Source organism: Sceloporus undulatus, chromosome 11 (assembly GCF_019175285.1).
Source record: "Sceloporus undulatus isolate JIND9_A2432 ecotype Alabama chromosome 11, SceUnd_v1.1, whole genome shotgun sequence".
Taxonomy (NCBI): Eukaryota; Metazoa; Chordata; class Lepidosauria; order Squamata; family Phrynosomatidae; genus Sceloporus; species Sceloporus undulatus.
The window spans coordinates 6,598,903-6,622,379 of record NC_056532.1 but is presented as its reverse complement, the minus strand read 5'-3'; the positions used below and the strand labels follow the sequence as shown (position 1 = coordinate 6,622,379).

General features: G+C 47.8%; 2 protein-coding genes across 4 annotated transcripts in view; both read right to left on the bottom strand.

Annotated features, from left to right (window-relative positions):
* Positions 1 to 643, bottom strand: part of NSRP1 (nuclear speckle splicing regulatory protein 1) — an 18,674-nt gene extending 18,031 nt beyond the window's left edge. Inside the window, exon 1 of one of the 2 annotated variants that reach the window (XM_042442661.1) lies at positions 554 to 643. In XM_042442661.1, coding sequence (XP_042298595.1) covers positions 554 to 576 — 23 coding nt within the window. In that variant the 5' untranslated portion in view covers positions 577 to 643. Of the gene's footprint in view, positions 1 to 467 lie in introns of both variants that reach the window. The other variant, XM_042442662.1, reaches the window with a different exon arrangement.
* A 1,706-nt stretch (positions 644 to 2,349) lies between these two features.
* On the bottom strand, positions 2,350 to 23,059 carry EFCAB5 (EF-hand calcium binding domain 5). 2 transcript variants are annotated; one of them, XM_042442203.1, is made up of 22 exons: positions 23,041 to 23,059; positions 21,763 to 22,312; positions 21,242 to 21,398; positions 20,569 to 20,632; positions 19,459 to 19,529; positions 17,984 to 18,139; positions 16,133 to 16,232; positions 14,307 to 15,071; positions 11,879 to 11,959; positions 11,674 to 11,766; positions 10,564 to 10,778; positions 10,070 to 10,226; positions 9,383 to 9,672; positions 8,987 to 9,159; positions 8,348 to 8,576; positions 7,968 to 8,120; positions 6,331 to 6,437; positions 5,347 to 5,600; positions 4,680 to 4,912; positions 4,376 to 4,472; positions 3,589 to 3,826; positions 2,350 to 3,188 (listed from the first exon to the last, which is right to left on the bottom strand). In XM_042442203.1, the coding sequence occupies exons 2-21, from the start codon at positions 22,302 to 22,304 to the stop codon at positions 3,612 to 3,614; spliced, it is 4,152 nt and encodes a 1,383-aa protein (XP_042298137.1). In that variant the 5' UTR covers positions 22,305 to 22,312; positions 23,041 to 23,059; the 3' UTR covers positions 2,350 to 3,188; positions 3,589 to 3,611. The 2 variants fall into 2 exon arrangements, with proteins under 2 accessions (XP_042298137.1, XP_042298139.1); XM_042442205.1 differs by having other exon boundaries at positions 2,350 to 3,184.
* Positions 23,060 to 23,477: the final 418 nt, after the last annotated feature.

The following is a 23,477-nucleotide window of genomic DNA, read 5'->3' as shown; positions in this document are numbered from 1 at the left end:
GCCCAAAGAGGGGGCAAGGGTGTGTGTGTGTATGTGTTTGTGTGTATACATACATACGAACAAAAGCACTAACATATCCACAAAATAATGGCAAACAACAATATAGGGACAATATATGTGGGGGGCTTTGAGGCCCAAAGAGGGGCAAGTGCGTGTGTGTGTGTCTGTTCTGTGTGTGTCTGTGTGTGTGTACACACACACACACATATATATACAAAGGGGAGCACACACATTTACATACAATAACGCCCCCCCCCCACAAACACGGACACGTTTAAGGGCAACAAGGCATCCCTGAGGGGGGGGGGGCGCTGAGGAGAAAAGGGTCGCCTGAGTTTCGCCCCGTCCCGCCTTGAGCCGCCTCCCCCACAGACACCATTTTCACTCTCCCTCCTCAAGGAGGAGGACGGAGGAGGCGAAGACGGCGGCGATGGTCCCCACAAGAGGACCCTTCTTCCCGGCCTCACCGTCGTCGCCATCGTCTCCGCCGGCCTCCATTTCCCTGGAGGCGAGCGACGAGGCGGCTTCCCTGAGGCGCCCCTCCCCCACTCACTGCTTGCTCGGGGCCGCCGCCATCTTGGAGGCCTCGCCTGCCTTCGCAATCAACCGCCGCTGGCCCTCCCTCCCTCCCTCCGCCACTCGTCCTCAGCCGCCCCTTTGCCCGCCTCTTAATGTTCGCCTCCTCCTCACTGACACTCAGTCTCCTCCTCAGCGCCGAGGCAGATTCGGCCCTTCGACCAACGCTTTCCCCCCGCTTCAGTCTTTCAGTTTTATAACAACAACAACAACAACTATTATTATTATTATTATTATTTAAAATAATTTACATCAATAATAATAATTTATTATTATTATTGACAAGACCGCCCCTCAATTTGGCAGTTGTTCGTGGACGCTGAGGTGAAAAGGGACCCTCCTTTCTCTCACCTCAGTTTCCCCCCATATTGAGCCCTGCGACATATAATATATATCGTATTTTAATAATAATAATAATAATAATAATAATAATAATAATAATAATATTTATTTGTATCCCGCCTCCTCTCCCTGTATTGATCGAGGCGGGTAACAACAAACATAAGAACAATAAAAATAAAACACAACAAGCCACAAGTAAAAACATAGCACAACATATAAAGTCCAATTCCCTATCTCCCTCCCACCTTAAAATATTATTATTAACCTTTAAATTTATACAGCGCTGTACAAACAATCTTTTAGTGAGACGGTTCCCTAAATACCATTAAAAACGACAAATATATATTAATGGTATTTAGGGATATATATATATATATATATTATGCACACACACACACACACATATTTATATATTTTATACATGCAGACACATATAATAAAAGTATAACAATATATTTATTATTATTTACAGTAGTTATACCCTGTCCTTCAGACTCAAAGGCTCTCAGAGCAACTTACAATTATTATTTTTAATTTTAATATATCATATAATGTAGTACACATACACGTATACATGCACAAACATATACAGTAGTAATATACAGTACTGTATATCGTGTAGTACACATACACACACACACATATATATATCATAATATACTACACATATACATGTGCATGCACACACACGTATACCATCATGTTGTACATATATACGTGCACATTATATAGTAATATATATCATAATATGCATATACATGCTCACATTTATAATAATATACTGTATATATCGTATAGTACACATATATGCATTGCATACACATAATATATATATATAACAATATATATCATAATATACTACACATTTACATGTGCATGCACACACACATTTACCATCATGTAGTACATATATACGCGCACACTATATAATAATATATATCATAATATGCGTATACATGCTCACATATATAATAATATACTGTACATCGTATAGTACACATATATGCATTGCATACACATAATATATATAAGAATATATATCATAATATAGTATACACTATGTAATAATATATATCATATAGTATACATGCATTATTAGTAATGTGCCTTCTGCTCACAATCCTCTGGAAATCAGAACTTGCCGGGAGTTACATGTACTTGATGTGTATATAATACAGTGCTACCTCGGGTTACGAAATTAATTCGTTCCGCCGTTCCGTTCGTAACCCGATAATTTCGCAACCCAAAAAGGCTTTCCGTTAGCGCTGGAAAGCCGCTAGCCGCGCTTTGCGTTTGAATTTCGCGCCGAAATAAATTACGTAACCCGAAAAAAATATCGTAACCCGGAACAGTTTTTTCCAATCTAACTTTTTCGTACCCCGGAAATTTCGTAACGCGATCATTTCGTATCCCGGGGCACCACTGTAATTCATGCACACTGCAGAAACAATCCAGTTTGAGGCATGGCATTAAAGTGGTGTCGAACCGGATTAATTTCAGTAGTGTAGATACTTTTTGATATCAACCTATTGCTAAGAAGACACTGTTCCCAGAATATCACCCTAAGATACTTCAAAACGTCTCCCTCCGTCTTGTTCCGGATATTCCCTTGCTGCTGTTGAAGCAGATCACCGACAGAATCGCAAATTGTAATAACGCCGCAATCCATTTATCAAGGAACTTTAAAAGCAACCTATACTCTCAAATTACAAAATATCTGGCAGATACGCCATTGTTTTGTGTGTGTGTGTGTGTGTGTTTTTGTCAGCTAAAAAAGAAAAAAGAAGCACAGAACTGTAGGAGGGAGTTTTTAATTTCCCCAAATTTTATTAAAAAAAGATCCTGCCAAAAGATAAATGATTGCTGAGATGAAATCGCTGGAGTTGTGTGTTGTCACCTCAAGCTGGTAGGAAAGCCGGTTGTCGCCTTAAGAGAGGGGAGTCCAGGTGTGTTTTTCATGGGACTTGCTCTGTTTTTCATCCTGCTAAGCTGAAAAGCACTTCTAAAAACACCATTCAGTCACTTCTGATCCTTTCTGTCTCCAGAATTAAACAAGACTTGGGTTCAAGCCATTTGGTCCCATGAGGCCACAAGTGTCTATCCACTGCAGCAAAAGCATCTATGGATGGATCTGTTCGAAGATGCGAACTAACTTAGAGCTTTATTGCATCAAAAACAAACCCGGAAGCGCTTTTCTCTTTGCGTCTCCGCCTGAAGCCGAAGCATTTTCGTTCTCTTCCAGTATTCGTATTCTTAAAATTTGAAACTACCTGTACAAAGAAAAAAGGCAAAATACATGAAGGCATTTATGGCATCACAGAAAAGATGGGTTTTTTTGGCTTCAAAAAATCTTAAGCACTTTTCTAGAGTCTTTTGTACATTGGGAGAGGATGGTAAAGCTATCCGTTTAGCCACATGGGTTTTTCCAGCTTGGCAAAAGGGACACTTTTGGGACACTTTTGCAACCCTCTCCCATGCTTTTAGGACTGGAAGAGAATAAAAGTGTCATGCAGAGACGTAAATGCGTTTCTCTCGACTCACATGCGGGGTTTGTTCTTAATGCGCTACAGTTCTTAACCACGAAGTGTAATTTTACTTCTGGATAGACCTATGTGCAACAAAGCAGTGGTTGTGAACAGCAGGGGGGGACTTTAAACCCTTCCAACTCACACTTTAAAATACCAATCGCCGATTTAAGCCAGAGAACTGGTCCGGTTGGTCGATATCTGCGACGACCGGAGTGAGCGAGAGAGGTTGGGGGTCAGGAGCACCGAGGAGGAATGGGCTGTGCTTTGGCGATGCTGGAGCTTCTTCGCCAGCTCTATGAGCGACAGGCAGGTGTGGGTCCAGTTGTACAGGTGCTCCAACGGCGCAGAGCCAAACTTCCACACATCTTGCCTGCGTGCGCCTAAAAGGAGCGTCATACAATCAGCGCCAAATGCTAATTGACCGAATACGGGAATGTATTTAATAGAAAGTCTTTAACAGAAAGTCTGGCGCTAGAGGTAGAAATCGCATGGAAAGAATAAGGCAGGCATAGATAGGCTCCTACACCACAAAATCAACCAAACCTTGGTCTGCAGAGTCGCGGTCCATCACTCAAACCATCTATCTTGGCTCCCTATAATGAAGAAATAATGCCGTTTGACACCACTTTAACTGCCATGTCTCCATCTTACAGAATCCTAGGATTTGGAGTTCGGTGAGGCACCAACGCACTTTGGCAGAGAAGGCTAAAGACCGTGCGAAACTATAAATCCCAGGATCCTTGGATGGAGCTGCAGCAGTGTCAAACTATTATTTCTTCAATGTAGATACACACCCTAGAGACAACAGAAGCCTTCCAGGGATTGCTTTTTCTTCCACCAGGCAGCACTTTTCTTCCATTTTGCAAACACATAGATCTTACGTTTGTTTAACATGCACAATTGTGCGCCATTATTGGGGGGAACGTTACCTCTGAGGCAGCTGTACAGAACCTCTGGCCGAATTTCCACATAGGCAGCGGTTGGGTCAAAGTAGCAAATGTTTTCGATAAGCTCTCCATCGAGTTTCTACAACACACATATAAAGAAATGGGAAATGTGACGCTTTGTATTACATTTATAGACCCAAGAAGCTAGACTAGAAAGACTTAAATAAATCCACTCTCTTCAGCTTTTAAACCGACCTTGCGATCGTGGGGTATAACATATTTTAAGTGAATGAAAACCTTCCTTCTATATCCATGCTTTTGTTGCTTCGTGGGTTTGTTTTCTCACCTGTATGCAGCAATTCCAGTTCTCAACAGCCTCGGTGCCGGCCCATTGTGGGTAAAGCACCAACAAGACAGACTTCAGTATTGTATGCACCAAGGGAGGCGGCTGTTCGAAACATCGGATTTCGCCAAAGGAAGTCCACGGGTCCAGATTCCAGATGCAGTTCTGCAAGTCCTGGAGCATGAATCGGTAGAAGAGGACTCCCCCGCGCCTCCAGTCCCCGACATATTCGGCCTCTAGAATGACAACGTTTGGAAGAGTGTTAAGCCCAGGACTTTGTGTAGGAAGGAACACACAGACACAACAGAGCAAATCCTCTCCAGATCAAGCTGTTATGGGTTACTGGTGGCCCCACGGTCAGAACGATCTGTTGCCTGAAAGATACCTGTCCACAAAGGGATCATGCAGCATGTTTGAGGTGCCACTGAGAAAGTAGACCAAGTGCATGAAAACTCATGCTACAACTTCTTCCACACATTTAGTCTCAAAGATGTCACAACGCATACTGATATTCCAGACTAATATGAAAGTTATCCGTTATTCCCCACGTTTAGCCGGCAATCACATTATCTCTGACCGTCTTCTCCCCATCTCTTTACATGCTTAGGAGGCTAGCCTAAATATTCTGAACCTATTCCTCCAGCATTTCATGTCCTAAAGTGGGCAGTACCTAAGACATAGTATGGGTCTAGCTCTCCCGAATCCTCCTTCAGGATCTCGCAGGTGGCCGCCTGCACCATCTTCAGCATCTTCTGCAGGTCCTTGTACTCGCAAGAGGGCAGCTTATGGCGACGCCCGAGGTTGAGGTCAAACACGATGATGGCATAACCCATGGGGTTCCTCAGTGGCACGGCAATGCGATGCTCTTCGTACATGCCAGCTCTGACCACCATGGAGCAGTCGATGCACTTGAACAGGTAGTTGCTGAAATGAGAGACATTCGCAGACACACAACCTGAGACGGGATGGAAGCAAGTCTTCTCAAAGGAACTGATTTGGGCACAGTAGCGGTGAGCCACTGTAGCCAGCGGTAGCCTTATGTGCAACTTCCCCACAGTTGGTCATGAAACAGGGCAACCTTGTGCCCATGTGTTTTATCAGACCCTGAGAGTGGGAAAGCTGTTTTTGTGTAGCCTGACTCCGAGAACCTTGCAGCCAGCGGATTCTGGGAGTCGTAGACCTCCATGGTATATCCTCCAGCATTTCACAGATGAAAACTGGGACGCATAGAGGCAAACTACATCGGAGCGTGGCCAAAGCTGGCCAAAGTTACTAACGTGGAAGAAACAAGCTAGGAAAAGGTTGCAGCAGTTTGCTTTTACTTGAGCCTTCTGGGAAGGGCAATATTTGGCCCCCTTCTCTCCTCTTTTCCTTGCCAACTGCAAACTACTTTTGTGCTTTGGACTTAGTCTGCAGCAACTGAAGGGAGCTGGGGACAAAGCGGGAAAATGAGAAGAGGAGAAAGAAACTGCGATCTTTTAAAAATAGCTGAAAATGTGAAACAACCAAGGATTAAACAGGAATGTCCCTGTGAAACATAGCTGTAGGGCATATCATTGCTTTCCTAAATAGGCCATGATCCATATTCTTTGACATGAACCTACATGTTTTTAACATGCCCCTGGAACATTGCTCTTTAAAGAGCACTCCTTACCTAAAGAAATTGTCTTTCCTGCTGAGCACAGGAGCTGGAGGCGGGTGGACCTCCAATTTCTCTTTCAGATCCGAAGTCATCATTTTGCGCAGAGTGTAGTCATGCATCTTGGAAAGAGAAAGAGGGAGAAGAGTTTGTCGCAAGATGGTTTTGCAGGGAGCGAAGGAGTCTGGATGTACGGCGGGAGAAGAGGCCTCATTCTGAGCAGTGGGGAATGGGATACATTGCTAGGCAGACCATGGAAAAACCATGCACCTGCTCCTTGACATTGGAGATATCGGGTATCCAAGCTAGTACCTTCTGAGTAGACAAAGGTTGCCTTAAAACACACACACCAAACCCTGAGTGACAGTGCCATTGGCAGCTGAGACTGCGGACCCCAGCATGCTTATTCTTCATCCAGGAGCAATGTTGCTGTTGTCCTTTATTTGCATCCCATTTCTCCCCCCAAAAAAGCTGGGACTCAGAGTGGCTCACAATTTAAAACTGTGTAATTAAAAGCATACTAAAAGTGAACATTAAAAGAGAATTAAACTATTCACTGTCTTGCAATGTGCCTTCAAGGCTGTTTCTCGACTTATGGCGACCCTATCATGGGGTTTTTCTTGGGGGGTTTCTTCAGAGGGGGCTTGCCATTGCCTTTCTCCAAGGCTGAGAGAGTGGGACTTGCCCAAGGTTTACAAGGCTGACTAGTCCAGTCCCCAAAGCACTGAACCACACTGGCTATTGACAGTATTATCTTGTAATGTAAATGCCATTAACTGGGGATGGAGAGGCAATGTCAAAAAAGGCAGAGAAGAAAAGAGGAATGCTTGAGCCAAAGTTAAACTTAAGCCACCAGCGCCAGCTGCTGCCTATCCAGAGAATAACAACCAGGCTCTGTCTCTCACATAGAATCATAGAGTTGGAAGAGACCGCAAGGGCCGGCTATGAATGCCACTGAAGCATCAACTCTTCCTTTCTCTCCTTGTGCTTTCCTACCCTTTATCTGACATTTGCAGAAGAAGTGCACATGGGCCATAAAGTGGCCTTAAAGACATGATGAAGAGATGGGGCAGAACAGACCAAGCAGCTTTCCTTTTGTCACAGCAATGCCCTTCAACATTTTCACAGGTGACAACTGGGAGACGTCTGGGCAAGCAACATCAGAGCGTGGTCAAGAGGGTAAAAGGTATGAACGAAGAAGGGCAGGCTGGCTAGGAGGGGTTGCAGTGGTTTGCTTTTGCCTGAGCTGGAAAAGGCACGGTTCTGCCCCCTCTTTTCCTCTGCCCTCCTCCTAAGTTAACACTTCAAACTACACTTGCCTTCTGAACCCTTTGCTGAAACAAGGGGGAAAGTGAGACGAGGAGAGAGAAAATGTGACAGGGCTGTCTGTGCCAGATTGGGAGAGTTGGAGGGTATGGAACTGGCCGTGATCCACACCAGTTAAGTCATGGCTCTTAGGAGGGTTCAGGACATTTATATTAAGGATGCTGAACATGCAGACCTAGCTGGCATGTGAAGGAAAATGGGAGTTGCAATGCAAACAACACATGGGAGCCCCACACACATTCCCTACTCCTGATTTAAAGGGTGGTTTTTTTAAACATCCTGTACAATCTTCCATTCAGTCCCCTTTCTGCTCCCCAGTATGTTACCCGGTCCTCGCCTGGCTCCACAAAGTAAGCGGTGATGGTCTGAAGGCTGGCCGTCCGGGTGGAGAGCCACCCCACTCCTGTGATGATCACCTGCATGAGGCTGTCCTGTGTGCGAGTGTGGTGGTAGGCGATGCTGAACGCGTTTGCAACCCCCTGCAGAGAAAGTGCATTTTTAAGTAGGGAAGTGATTAAGGTAATACGAATAAGAAACATATCAAAGGGACATTACTAAGCAGATGAGTCCCATAAGAAACATGCATAGTAAGTAAAGACTCCACTGCAATCACTTCCAAAGTGGATGCATGCCTATGATCAAGGCAGGTTGCTAGTCCTCCCCAGCAGATCCTCAATGTCTGCTTAAATGCTCCTGCGGCTCCCACCTGATAGAAACGGATTTCATGGGGGATGAAGATGGTTTGGTCGCTCTTGTCCCGAAGGGTGTCCAACCCCAGAACGCCAAAGACTCTTCTTCGGACGTCTTCAAGCGGGAGGACCAAGAAGGAGCCCATCCTGTCTTTGGGGAGCCGGTCGTAGTTCCAGAACTGGATATTCCCATGCAGCTGAACTCTGGGGACGTGGATGGGCTTGTCCTGGAATGCTGCAGCAAAGCTAAGAGGCGAGGGAAAAGGATGGAGGAAAACAAGGGCCAGGTTTGGTAAGTCACATAACCAGGGAGAAAATGGCGCAGTGACAGGTATAGATGGAAATGCTTCTGAGATCGTAATTCTCCTTACTGGAAGGAGTAATCTGCTGGGCAAGCTGGGTGAAAAGTGGAATCGGAAACCTTTCCCTGAGGATGCTAAAGGCAAAGTGTCATTCCTAGGCTGGCGCTCTGTTAGTGGCATATGTAGGTGTAAATTCTGCCCTACATTTGCCTATGTCTCTTTTTGGTTAATGCCAAGGTTGCTATTCCCTTCCTCTCTGTGCACTGACCTACTGTAGAGTCACTGATGCCCACATCCCACGGCCAATCCACATCTGATGGAGGGAAAAGAAAGGACACGTAGGCTTTTCCTTACCTGATTCCTTTCATATCCATAAAAAGGTTGTGGTTGAGGACATAAGGAGCATCCTCTTCGGTGCAGGCCACGTAGTGGAGGAGAATATCTCCCCGGGACGGGTTAATCAGATTGTATTCCAAAAGGGCGACGTGCGCACTGATTTTCTTGCCGTCTCCGTGGGCATCTGCGTCCTGATAATAACAGGCAAGATGTGTTAGCTGATGGGCAGGATAGAAAGAATACCTCACCTTTGCCAATGGCAAACACTCCTTGGACAAATGTCGCCAAGAAAACCCTATGCCAGGGTTGCCTTAGGGACAACATACGTTGGAAAGGATTTGAAGGCACACAAGAAGAAGAACAACAACAAGGGTGGCATCAGCGTTTCCCAGTGGGGCAGAAACAGAGACCAACCCGGGCGAGGGTCTTGAAGAGGGCCTGGTAGACGGGTTCCAGGCATCCCCCGTTGGTCCTGGCCACGTGCTCGATCCCAAGGAGCCACTTGCGGCGGGCGTTCCCTCGCAGGCGCTCCACGTGGCTCCACTCCACGGCCATCATGAGGAATTCCACAATGTTGTCCAGGACTTCGTCCTCATTGCCCGCCAGCTCAGAGACCACCAGCTCAATGTATACTTGGAAGTCTTTCTGGGTTAACTTCACGATCCCGCTGGGATGCCACTGAGGTATGGGGAGCTGGAGTTTGGCTGGAAGGGAAAAGAATGGACAACCAGCTCCTTATGAACAGATGATAACTAGAAACTTGATGTTTAAGGGAAGGATCGCCACATAATGGTCACACGCCTTCGCAGAAGGAAAGCCCCCGGGTCAATCCCCGGCCCCTCTAGTTAAAAGAGGAACAGGAAGGTAGGTAACAAGGAAGAAATAAATCTACTTGATGTCCCTGACAGCTTGCCAATCATTTGTCCTACTATAAGTAGTTTGATACAGTGCATTCATGAGCTTTTAGTCTCCCCTGACGGATGAACCTTTGCACGCAAGGGGGCGTCTGTACATCATTTTCCGAAAGGTTCCTTAACGTTGGATAGCAATAGCACTGAGAGAGCAGAGAACACCCTCCTGAGCAGAGAAAGCATCGCTTACCTTTGGTCAAGGCCTCTTCCTCCATCCCTTCCTTAAAGGTAGAGAGAACGGCATCCACATCCTTCATATCTAAAAACCCAGAGCTTTCATTGTCCCACTTCTCAAAGAGGCCAGCTAAGAGAAGTTGTTGCCAGGCCAAGAAAGAGCTGTTGTGAATCTGAGCAAGAAAGAGGACAGAGGAAAGCAATCGCACTTCATTATAGGAAAAATAAGAAACTCCCACAGCTATGTTACCTGAAAAGTGGGAGATGCCAGTGCTCAGGTAGCAGACCCTGGGCAAGTTAGGTGCTTGGACTACATCTCCCAGAACCCCCCAACCAGCATGGGTTTCTGGCTTTGCCCATCAGCATGCCCTGGCAACAGAAACATCCTGAGTGCGAGAGGAATTAATCTTTTTCATGGCACAGATTTTCACCACGAAAGCCAAATGCGCGCACTTGGGGAGCAAGAACCTGGAGAAATGATATCAGTGGATGGGTATCTTCTCCACTTACTCTCTCCAGCTGCTTGATCTTCTCATTCTCCGTCTGCACATAACCGCTCCTCACAAATGCCACTACCTTCTTCAGGTTCAGCAGAGACGTTTCCTCACCGACAAAAGTCTCCATGAGCTGGACAAACTGCGGCAGGTTGAGGGAGTCCTTCTCGAAAGCACTGGTGGAGGAAGGGGGCCCGCGGGCTTGGATCTCGATCATGTTCATGCGCAGGTCTGGAAGGGAAGGAGAGGTGGAACGCTCACACGAAGCCACGGTTATTTCAGGCTTAGAGGACTGAAGGCAAAGAAGAAGAGGAATGTACCACTATATCTGGTGGCCAGGTCTGTGAGTGCTTCGCTGCTGGCGCTGGGTATTGGCAGAAATCAGTCAAGTTACACCAGAAGCAATGTCTTTATCTGCAGAGCAGGGGCTACTAGTTTATCTTTTTATAATGCAAATGAGTCTTTTTCTCAGAGAGGATTGGTTACGTATTTACGTTTGGCAGCGCTTTATAAATCGCATGCAAATGATGCAATTGGAAAGGTTCAAAGACCCTGTCACTTTCTTGGACAGATAAGAGATTGGGACATTAGTTTGCTAATGGGAACATTAACTGAAAGAGTTAAGGGCTACTAAAGATAACCAAGAGAACTCTAAATTTCATGTGAGACGGCACACGTTTGAAATGCCTGTATTATCTCCCCATGTTGATTTTTGGAGAGCTCAAGTTGCGTTGTGACACCCCTTTAGATATTTAGAGATGGCCATTGTATCGGCTTTTGCTTTTCCAAGCTAAAGAAGTGCAACTCCCTCAATTGTTCCCCCACCATGTTCTTTTCCTAACCACTAGGCTTCCCTCCAGCTGCTCTGGGATTTATGGAAGATCTGGCCTGTATTACAGCTTCGATTCACAGGCGCGCATCGACCAACCCTCCCACGGCACAAAACCAATACTGGAAGAACCTGCTGGGTCTCACTTCCAATGCATTTATGTCAAGAAACCAGGAGCAGGTCACTGTGGTCCTCCTGGTCCCACAGATCAAGTTGTTTTAACCATAGGAGTGAGTGTCAGGTTTCCAGTGAATTTGCTGGATTGTTTTATGGAACTGTACTTTAAGAGAAAAGCACCTGGAAATCTGGAGTTTTCGTTGTTCCAGTCCTCCCGGATTTCCTTCCCATAATCGGTGTACTTGAAGCAGAGGTCGGCAGTCCGAAAGTCACCTGCGGGGACCATGAAGCAGACTTGGTTTTCAGAGAGATGCCTCGCGTCCTGCTAATCCTGTGCCCAAAGGACGGGACCCAGATCCCGAAGTGTCCCGACAGCGGCACTTACCGGACCAGCGCTCTCCGTAGATCAGCTGCGGTGCCCTTTTGTGTCCCTTGGCAGGTTTAGGGGTGGACAACAGCTGCATCTCTGCAAGAAAGATTGTGGGGGGAGATTGTGAATAGAAAAGGCTAGGATGTTTTTCTTATAACCAACCAGGCCTCTCCAAGGGTTCTTTCGATGTCGGACACCGACACATATTCCTGCTATGGCATAAGCTTAATGCAGCAGGTGGTTCACAGCAGAAAAGCTCTTCCCGTGATGGGTTCCAGTATCCCCTCACAGCCAAAGGTGGAACAAATCCTACCCAGACTTATCCCTTGGTGGGCAACCAAATCAGCTCCCCATTGCTGAGCATATATGGGGCACCAGGGTTGGGGTGCAATGCCAATGGAAGATGGGCTCCTAATACTATACTAATACTTTCCCTACTGGATTCTCTCCTTTGCCAAGCCAACAATTAAACCTCAATTTCTTAATATAAAGAAACAGTTTGAATTCCAAGAAATTCTTCTCAAACAAACTGGAATTAAATTCTCCTTCTAATTGCAGGAGGCAAATTCAATATGGACATCTCTTTTGGGGGATGGACAGGGCTGCGGAGTCCTAGCTTCCATACGGGCGTAAAAGCCTCTCAGAGCCAGGGCATTTCAAACCCTGGCTTTTAAGAGCTAAGTGTTCAAGGACTCCGGCTTGGATAGAGACATCTGTCAGTTTTGCTCTGTCTCCGCTTTGATTTTTGAAGGAAGCTCAAATTCTTCCTGCCCTAACAGTGGAAGTGGGGCTATATATATATCTATTATGGGAATGAGCTGAAAGCAACTTCTGGCTCATCCAGTTTGGAAGCCCTGAGGTTGGCTGCGCGGGAGGCCGCTCTCCCAGGCGGTTAGCTTTCCTTGGTAAATAATTGAAAGGTGTGACTCAGGCTCTCCCTCCTCGAAATCTAAGAGGTCATGATCGCACACCCGATTCTGGCTATCTGATCTTGCAATCTCGCTCTTTCAGGGCTCTGCTTGAATCCAGCTTAGCAGTTAGGAAAGCCATAGCCTTCAGCTAATTCATTTCTTTATCGGTTTCACCATCTTCCCAACGCAGGGCTCAAGATGGGGTGGGGTGGCTCTTTTCCTCCCTGTTCCACCCTCAAAATAACAGCCCTGTTCGGTAGGCAAGGCTGAAGGAGATGGGCAGAAGGTCACCCGGGGTGTTTATGTGGCTCAGGCGGGACTTGGACCTGGATTTCCGAAGCCCCTGTTCAGCACTCTAACCCCTACACAACTCTGTCTTTTGAGAGACATCTGGAACGCATAGCAGGAGGGCATCCTTGCCACAAGGATGGGATGTTTTGTGGCTCAAACGACTACACCATGAGAGCCCTTAACTCTGACCCCAAAAGTTGGTGACCTTTTCCTAGGCTTTTCTTCGCAAGATACCTTGAGAGCAGGTTTGCCAAAGTCTTCCTCTGAAACTGAGAAAGTGTGACTTTCTCCAAATCAGCCAAGGCTGAGCAGAAGGGACTCCAAACCTGGCCTTTCAAAGTGCTGTTTATGGCCTACAAAGCCCCACACACTCAGATCCAAATGATCTCTCTCTGAGACGGACAGTATCTTTGGATCTTCCCAAAAGGCCTTTCTTCCATGTTCTCACCAGATGTACCTGTGAAGGTGGTGGGGCAGAGATACATCTGGTGAGAACATGGAAAATGGGGCCTTCTGGGCTCTGAAACTCCCTTTTGGAGCAGTCAGACTGGCACCCTCTTCGCTGTCCTAAAGAATTAGCACCCATGTTAGTCGGATGCAACAAAGCCCCCCAAGAGTCTGGTAGTACCTCACAGGCGAACAACTTGCATTTCTAAAGCGTGCGCCAAATAAAATGCCTTGGCCTTGAAGGTGCCACCAGACTCTTTGCTGGTGTTAAAAAGTAATTAACCTGCTAAGAAATCTAACGCCTGTCATTACTTTCTGCTATGGCTACAATGATTAAAGGAAAACCTTAATGTTCTAGTTATGAAAGAATAACTACACTATTTAGTCCCTTAGAAAAATGGCACAATGCTTCAAGCCTTCGGCCTGTGATACCGAACACAACTAAATAGTGAGGGGACACATCCCTGTAAGTTGACAATTAAATGGAATAAGATCCAGTTACGTTGCAAAAGCAATGTAGTTTGCCCTCATACATTACACTACATACGTACACTACATACATACATTAGCCCTCATTACGTTGCCGTAACGTAGTTGCACGTTAGTTATTGGGGAATGAATTTATTACTGTATTTCCGCTGTTCCTGGAACCAGGCTGGAGAAGAGCACCCAGGCCCTTTAGCCACAATTTTGTTGCCACACGTGGCTTCATGGATATCTGTGGGCGAGGCAGCATCCCCATAAACAACCATCCTACAAATGCCCCATAGGCTTTGTAGGAAAGGGTGCCTTACCTGGTGCCTTCTCCTTAGACGGTTTTCTCAGCTCTGCCGCAGGTTGCTCCTCTTCGCCTTCCAGCGATTGCGTCTCTGCATCGCCTGCCTCCCTTTCCTCTCCATGCTCTTCCTCCTGGGGAGCATCCTTCTCTGCTTCCCTGGCCTCTTCTTGCACATCGGGAGCTTTCTCCTCGGAGCCCGCCTCTAGTTCGGGGCTCAACTCTTGGTCCAGAAACTGCTGGAGGGTGATGGCTGTCTGAGAGAGGGATGGCGTGGGAACAGACGACTCTGGCTCGCCTGGCTCAGGGAGAGAAAGCGGAGTGGGTTTTTCTGGCTGCTCACCTCCATCGGCCTCCTCTCCTTCCACAATCAGCTCAGGAATGGCTGGGATGGCTTCGGGTCCACCGCCTTCATCCACAGGTCTGGCACTTTCTCCATCCGTTGGCTCATCTTCGGGGGCCCGTTCCTCCTGAACCATTGCTTCGCCAGGTGTTTCTGCCTGTTCCCCTACGTCAGTCACTGGAACGGTCTCACTGCCTTCTGCCACAGTCGGCTCCGGCCCAGGTAGCTCTGGGCTGGTGCCTTCAGAGGTTTCCGGCGTTGTTGGCACCTCCAATTCCATATCGGAGAGGATGCCCTTCAGAATCTCGTTGAGCATTATGGCCTCCTCGGATAATCCCATCTTGGGCGTTGTTGGTCCGGGTTCGTCTAAAACGGGCACATCGTCCTCCATATTTCCCCAAAACTCAGTCAGTTCAATATCATGCAATTCGACCATGGGCCCTAGAAGAGGAAAGACCAGTGTTGTTTAATGACACAAATGACAATGAATGCCAAAAAGGACGTGGAGTGCAGGGGTCGGGCGCAAATGTTCCCAGAGGCAGGAGCGGCCCTGGCGTGGGACGACACATGCTGGTCAATTTAGCGTGCCAACAATGGAAAAAAGCAGCATGCAAATCAAACGCAGTTGGCAACGCAAACACACACACAGCCGCCCCGGGCGACACAGTCCAGCAGAAAGTCATTTTGGTCCCGGCCGAGCGAAATGACAAGGAATTCAGCAAGAACACCAGCTGTGCTTTCACTCACAAAGACGTAAGAGGCCTTTGCAAGTGTTTCTCAACCTCATTGAGAAAGAGTGTCTTGTGGAGGCAACCCATTGAGGTGCACCACTGTGAGGTTTGTTTGGGGACCGTTTTTCCAGAACTATTGTGTTGGGGGGGGGAAATTGGGATTTTTGTGTGCGCAAAAAAACAACTCCTGCAATTTCGCTCAGTGGGGAGAAGACTGCTGAAGTTATTTGTTCTTGCCGATATAAGAACAAAATAAGCCAAGATTTCCCATCTTCATGGACTCGCTGCGCAGCCATTACAGGAGGCATGGAAACAAGCGTGCGGACAGGAAATGCATGTGTAAGAGCAACACTTGCGCCCTTGGCACCTAAAAACAGCCTCAGAAAAGACTTGCCAAGGAGGCCAAACCAGACCGATGAGGTTTTGTGACCCCACACAAAAAGCAAAGGGATTTTTATTTAGCCTCGAATGGTGCTTTAGCCCTCAATGCGCACCATCAAGAACCACATCAACCACCAGCTTCAATGACAGTGAACCTCAGTCATCAGTCCTGATATTTTAGATTTCGGCTTCCAGAATCGCTTACCATCGCAGTGGGACTGCCAGGAGCTTAAGTTCAAAACACCTACAAGACCAAAGACTATAGACTTAAGTGTGTTTTTGCATCAGCTCCTGCCATCCTCTGGCTTTGTTGGCTGGGGGATTCTGGGCACTGTAGTCCAGAAGAGTGATTGTCCAAGCTCTGCACCACCCACGCAACAACACACTTACATTTCTTTGGGTCACGATAGCCTTTCCTGGCAAGCTGCAAGGTGTTGTCATAGTAGAATTCCAGTAAGGAAAACACCCGCGGTCTGTCCAGCAGCCCCACCTAGGAAAAAGGACCAGAGCCATATCTGTAACCATTGCCACATCGCAATAATTTCAGTCCCTGTGGTTTATGTGGCTGGAAATGAAGGTGTGGCCCCCTGGTGCATCCGTACTTTGAACCCTGCGAGGTAGGACAGGTTGCCAGGCATCCTCCTCTATATTCCTCGGAGACAGGATGCCACCTGCTGTGTAAAAACACTTGTGTAAATAACTGTTACGTCCTGGATAAGCGGGAAAGCAAGGCTCGGCTACTTAGGGAAACAGGCCGGCTCCTTTATAAACCTTACCAGTATGTGGGTGAAGCCAGCCCACTGATTTAGCAAGGAAACCGAATCGACCGCTTGATGAAAATCAAATCAACGGCACTCGCAAATGCCATCAAAGAATCAGGCCGTTGCTTTTAAAAGAAAAAGGACAAGCCACCAGCTCAGTTAACTTATGATGATGATGATCCTAGGAATAATAAAGCAGCGGGGCAGCTTTGGGTTGCATGAACACCCCACACTCTCTCTGGCATCAGTTTTCAGGCAAAGATAAGGAAAACCTCTTCTACAGACACAGGAGGGATTCCTCAGGGACTGAGCAGCTTTCAGGGACAGAAATGGAAACAGATCGATTTATAGTCTTGGTGGATTCGGTCATCGCTTTCCCTACTCCTGTTGTTTTCGTGGGGAAGTAACACGGAGGCATGAGACAGTGGGATTTTGTTCCAGCTACACAAGAGGCGATGAAAAGGCACACAGAAGGTTGCTTCACCGGTAAAATGAGTAGCATTTGGAGGCTTCTTCCCCAAACTTCATCACTGAAACTCTCTAATCAGAGTCCAAGAGAAGTCCAGGATAGGTTCATGTTAAGTTGGAAACCTGAAGGCACACAACACTTGAAGGCGCACAACACAACACACACAGTACATGCTTCCCATCATCTGCATGGAGCAGACTGAAGTCAGGAGAGACAGAGGACCCTTTCCATCCCATTCAGCCTGAAAGAACAGTCTGCCACCAAACTGGTGAAAGTTTGGAAACGGGGAACCGTAGGCATGCTAAACTGGGTGACAGAGAGCAGAACATGGGGAAGAAAAGCGGTGGGGAGTAACAGATGCTTCCGCGACCCCAGTCTTTGGTGGGTTTGCCTTGCCTTTCCTGCTTCCCCTCAAGGGCCAAGTACAGCAGGAACTGATTATAGGGCTGGGAAGGAACCCAGGTCGGAAAAAGCCAACGGAGTGGCGTTAAATCGACATGATTGTTTTGGAACGGATTCAAGCCCTCCTCGGAGCCCCCTCACAATGCCATGAACGATATTGACAGGGCTGAAGCGTGTGCGTGTGTCTATATGAGAGAAAGAGAGAATTTCAAATTCGTAGCTGTCAGAAGTCAGTTAAATTTTAGGAGCGAGGCTGACCACTTGTGGACTTGTGATGTTACGAAAGTTGGTTTCATTCAATAAATTAAAGGCACCAGATCCCATCTGAGCTTGGGAGCTCAGCAGGGTCAGCCCTGTTTAGTCTTTGGATGGGAGACCTCCAATGAATCCCAGGTACTATAGGCTCTGTTTCAGTCTCAGAGAAAGGCACTAGCCAAGCCATCTCCAAGGATTCCTTACCTAAAACAACTTGATGGAATTCATAGGGTGGCCATAAGTCGACAGGGGACTAGAAGGGACATGCACATGGGCATGTTTATGTTCCAGGGCAGGGAAGGGGTCCCAAAACCTTCTGCCACTCCCTGCTGAGTGACACTTCTCTGGGGCTACCTGTCCAGGATCGCAGTCAAAGAAGAGCTGGACGAACATCCACCTCCAGACATCGTGCCGGATGGCGTTTCGGGCGTCGTTGGCGCACTGGAGGAGATGCTTCAGCAGCTGCTCAAACTGGTCGCTGTTGAAGTTCTTGACGTAAGAAAGAAGATACTGGAAAAGGGAGGCAAAGGGAGAGGCAAACCTTTGTTTAAGCAATCCATCCATTCATTAATACCCCACCTTTCTCCTAACATGAAACCCAACCATATAAAAGCAAGTTCAGTTAAAGTCTTCGACATAAGTGGAGTTCGGCACAACGCAAGCCCAGCGAATGAGAGACCCCAAAACCGTATTATTGCAAAAGTTACAGAAAACAATTAAACCAAGATTTCTATTAAAAAGCGCATTTAACACACAATTGAAAGCCTTCTGCCACATTATTTGAAAGCAAAAGACCTGCCTGAATAAAGAGGCCATTCCGTTCTGCTTTGGCCAGACCTCACCTGGAGCAATACTTGGTCCAGTTCCGGATGCCACAATTCAAGAAGGGCATTGAAAAGATGGAGGGAGAACAAGATGATCGCAGGCCTGGAAGCCAAGCCCTATGAGGAATGACTTAAGGAGCCAGAGAAGAAATGACTGAAAGGTAACGTGACCTTCATCTAGAAGAATGTGATTTGAGCTCAGATTTATCTGAAGGCCTCCTCTCAGGGACATTTTTAACACTTCGGATTTATCCCTCCGTCGGTGAGGTTTTAACGGGAAAAGAAAAGTGGGTCTGCACAATGTAAATAGCAACGGCTGTCAGATGGAACCGCAGGCCCCATCTTTGGGTTGGATTACTGCAGCAGGTTGTTTTAAGCCTGCCACTGTTCTGGGTCAGGGAGAAACACAAATGCCATATGAACGCCCAGGTCAGGGGTATAAGAAAGGGTCTGAAAGAGAAAACAGAGGTCTGTAATGATGTCCCTTCCGTGTTCCAAAGCTAAGCAGCCAAAACAAGAGCCATCAAGGGTCCAGCAAAATCCCTCCTGGGCTATTCAGATCCTCTTGTGTCAATTGGCTAATAGAATTTGGACAGGGATACCAGATGCTCTCCGCTGTCTGCCAGTGGGACTAATAGTGCAATAATGACAATCCCGATAGAAGACAGTTTTGTCTCCTGAGAGGGGGCTGATGGAAAATCTGAGTTCATCGGAGACCAAGGACTCTCGCTCTCTGGAGTCTAGCAACTAGATGCTGTTTCTCCTACTAGTAGCATTGCCTTGAGATGCAGCAGAAGGCCTTCCAACTTCCACCTTGCAAAGAATCCAGCAGGGCAGCCTGCAAATGGGCTCCAGCTCCTTGACCATTGCCCACGCTGGCTGGGACTGAGGGGAATTGTAGTCAAACACACCTGGATGCAGATGTACCCCATCTGGGCACCAAAGAGGGTAAAAAGTAGACTCCTCCCACTCCTCAGCCCCAAAGGATACCATCGCCGTCCTCACCTCCGTACACTCCTCCCGGTTCACCTTCACTTCCAGTGTTCCCACGGCTTCCAGGGGCCTGGCATAGATTCCTATGGAGAGGAATGACGTTGAAATCCGGTCAGCTGGATGGCTCTTGGGATGCCAACCAAGGACACGGGTGAAGAGTCTGACCAATGGATGGAGGGACCCTCTTGGGTCTTTTGTTCTTCCACAAAACATCCCGGGCCAATGGAGGACAGCTCTTTTGGATACGGTGGGGGCATTCCCTCCCAGTTTGGCAGAGACAATCCCGAATAATCCTCTGTTGTCCCACTTTTTCAGCTGTTTTAAAAATGTCCCAGTTTTTCCTCCTCCTCCTCCCACTTTCCCCCTTTGCCCTCGGCTTATTTCTGCTGTGGCCAACTGAGTCCCAGATGCAAAAGCCATTCACTCAGTGGGAGGAGAGGCAAGGCTGGGCCAGAATCTTGTCCTACTTCCCAGGAGGCTCAGTCAAAAGAAAACGGCTGCAGCCTCTCCTGGCTTGCGTGTTTTCCCTTATTAATAACTTCTGCATCTTGGCCATGTTCTAATGTTGTAAAATATGTGGGTGTCATTGGCCTAAATACCCCCAAAGTACCAAATCCCCATGATCTTATAGGAGAGGCCTAGTTGAGGCATCTCTCTGTCCTGTTGGTCTTTGTACATGGAACGGGAGAGGTGCCATTTTGGCCAAGGTGGCTGGGGGATTCTGGGCACTCTAATTCATAGAAAGGAACTTTTCCAAGCTTTGGGTCTCTCCTCTCTTTTGCCTAGGCAGCTGGATCTGGTTTAATATGCAACTCGATCTCCCACAATCCCATTCAGCCTGGGACAACAATGGCTTGGCTGTTCTCCTCCGAAGCTGAGAGCTGCCACCGAGGAAGGTAAAAGCTGTAAGGTTATATTTGCTGCACCTGCACTTGGAAAACCCACGCCTTTCCAAAGACAATCGGGCGAAGTTGCACACACTGACCTGAGAATAAGCCCCATTGAATACAGCAGGCCATTCTTTAAATGCATGCACAGCATTGCATTGCCAGTCTGCTCCATGCTTTTGGGGCCAGAGCCCTTCCAGCCCAAGGAAGTGAGGGAAGATGCGGGTGACTTTACCTGCCTCAGAGTCTCTGGGTGCTCCAGTGACAACCTCCAGGAATGACTTCAGGGCACTTTGGATCTGTGAACGAAAGAACCCATCAGAGGTCCACCAACTGGCTATTGGTCAGATTGGGAAGAACACACCTGCTCTACCTAGGAACCGTTCTGATCCAGAATGCTGATGGATTATTATTATTATTATTATTATCATCATTATTAACTTTTATTTATAAAGCGCTGTAAATTTAAATATTAAAATATTAGGTGGAATGGGTGGAAGGTTTTAAAGAAACACAAAGCATCAGGCAAAGGCATGGGAAGAGTCTGAGATCAATGTGTGCGCCGCTGGTTTGTGGTAGCAGTGGGCAAGTTGTGGCAGGTTTAGGGAGGATGTGAGTGAGCAGCCCAGGAAACTGGCTTTGGACTCACGGAGGTGAGGCCAGAAAGCTGGTGAGTTATGGACCAGGTGTGTGGGATGGCATGGTTTTCATGGGAGGGCAACTTCGGTGCAACTGCAACACGATGCGAGTTTCCCCTTTATTTCTGGAGGCAAAGATTTTGTTTCACTTTTTGGCAAAGCTCATTAAAAAGAGTTAATATGGGCGGGGGGGAAACAATATATAGATCGACATAATCCAGTGCATAAAAGCTGCAACACGATCTGTGACCCCAGACATGCCCCACTGACCAGTGCGAGGGGGATCCGTCCGGTGGTGTCCCGCGTCCACTCTCTGAACTGCGTGGACAACGCCTTCTTGCGTATGTTCCTCAGTTTGTCCTTGATCCGGTCCACTTCCTCCCGCTGATGGCGCCTTTCTTCCACCAGAGTCTTCATCTCAGCCACCCTGCCGGGAAAGAGCGCCGCGACCCTTTAATACAGTTCCTCATGTTGTGGTGACCCCCAACCATACAATTATTTTCATTGCTACATGCAAATATGTGTTTTCAGATGGTCTTAGGCGACCCCTGTGAAAGGGTCGTTCGACCCCCAAAGGGGTCCCGACCCACAGGTTGGGAACCACTGCCCTAAGGGCACCAGATCCCATCTGATCTTCGATGATAAGCAGGATCAGCCCTGGTTAGCCCTCCTGGGATCGTATTCCAGCAAGAGAAACCGGTACATTTTAACAGTGGCTGAAATAGTGGGTCGGCAGAGGATTAACTGGGACTGACAAACTGGGGCAGCTGGAGAGGACAGGGCATACTCACTTGTGCGGGGTTGTTTGGGGCACCTTGCTCTTCAGCTCCTCGGTGACGGTTTTCATCCCTCGTGTGTAGGGACCCGGTTGTGCCGAAATCTCGTAGGCCGGGTTGTGCCTCATCAGGTACTCTCCCAAGAAGTTAATGGGGTCGAACTTGTGGGGCTCCAGGCCTTCTGTCCCCAGCGCTTGCTTCCTCTCCGCCACCCGGAGCAGTTTCTCCACTCCCGGGACCAAGGTGGGAAGGAGCTTGTCTAAGAGGTAAGCCCGGGTCCCCAGGGTGGCCCTTTCGTCGTCGAACCAGTCCCGGGCCAGACCGTCCGGAGGCTCTTTCTTCTCCACCTTTTCTTCCAGCCTCTTGTCCTGGTGGCGCTTGGCCACCCTCCGGTCCTGGAGGTGCAAAGCCCTCGGCTGGACGCTCTCGTAGAAGACGGCCTTCCATTGAGTGTCGACCGCCGGAGACAGGGGTCGGAGGGCAACTTGCGGCTGGCCGAGGCCCATTTCCGACTGCTGGTCCTTGGGGGTGCTTTTCTCCGAGCCGTTGTTGGCCATGTTTCACTCTGCGTGTTAAAAGGAGAAATGCAATATTAGTTTGGAAACTTCGAACCCTGGTCTCCAGAGTCATAGTCAAACTGGTCCCCAGGTCCTTCAAATAACCTGGACCATGTAGGGATTTGAATTGTGCCCAGAGATGGACCAGTAGCAGAGCTTTGCAGGGAATTGCGTGCGTCCTGTATCCAGCAATGTCCAAACTCTGGCCGTCCAGTTGTTTTGGACTTCAGCTCTGGCCAATGGTTTGGGATTCTGGGAGCTGGAGTCCAAAACGCCTGGAGGGCCAGAGTTTGGGCATCACTGCCGCAGTCGAACAATCTTGCCCTTCCCAGTAGATTCAGGCAAAAGCAAACCACTGTCGTTTCTCTCTGTCCTTCTTCAGACATAACTTTTGCCGTCTTGGCCGCACGCCGACATTGCTTGGCCGCCCTTCATCTGGGAAATCTTGGAGGGTGCCCAGGTTCGCTTTACGGTCGTCATGCGTCGGAAATGACACCAAGGCGCACACAACAACAACAACAACAGTGCTATCTCCCAGTATCCTAGCCTTTTGCTCAAACCTCCAGCAGGTTTCTCTTTCTCCAGCTTTGCCATAACGAGAAGCCATTTTATTTAATGATCTCTACCTCTGATGGCTGGCACCAAGGAAGGGAGACGCTCTTGGAAACTATATACATACATATATATATATATATGTGACAAAGCGTTGTCTCATTTTAGGCACAAAGGAACTTACTTGGGAATCCAGGCCTCTTGTGCGCTTGTGTGTGTTTGTGTGTGTGTGTGTTTGATGTTGCCAGGCAACAAACCTCCAGGGCTGCCGGCCATCAGCTTCAGGGTTGCGTCACTAAATGGTTAGGTTTTAATTTTATTTTTAATGGGGGAAGACGAAAAAAGAGAGAGGGAGGAAGAGAGAGAGGTCTCCTCTTCGGCGGCGGCAGACAACAGCCACAGAATGGTCCCGGTGTCTGTGTGTGTGTTGTGTGTGTGAGGTGACACATTACTTTCTAGGCAAGCTTCCAAGGCTTTTAGGCCAGGCTCTTTCCTAGATCTACCTGGAGGTCTCCAGGTGGTCTCCCATTCAGTGTTTATCCAGACTGGCCTCAGCTTCAAGGATTAGATAAGAGCACAGAGTTCTTGTAGCCTAGTGGTTCGAGCGTTGGACTATAATAA

Bases quoted from the DNA above. Each gene is read 5' to 3' on its own strand.
- EFCAB5 (XM_042442203.1), bottom strand. From the start codon at position 22,304: ATGGCCAACAACGGCTCGGAGAAAAGCACCCCCAAGGACCAGCAGTCG. The intron at 19,530-20,568 runs GTAAAGTCACCC...TCCTCTCCATAG, and splicing joins ACCCAGAGACTCTGAGGCAG to GAATCTATGCCAGGCCCCTG. The intron at 15,072-16,132 runs GTAAGTGTGTTG...TTCCTCTTCTAG, and splicing joins CTATCGTGACCCAAAGAAAT to GGCCCATGGTCGAATTGCAT.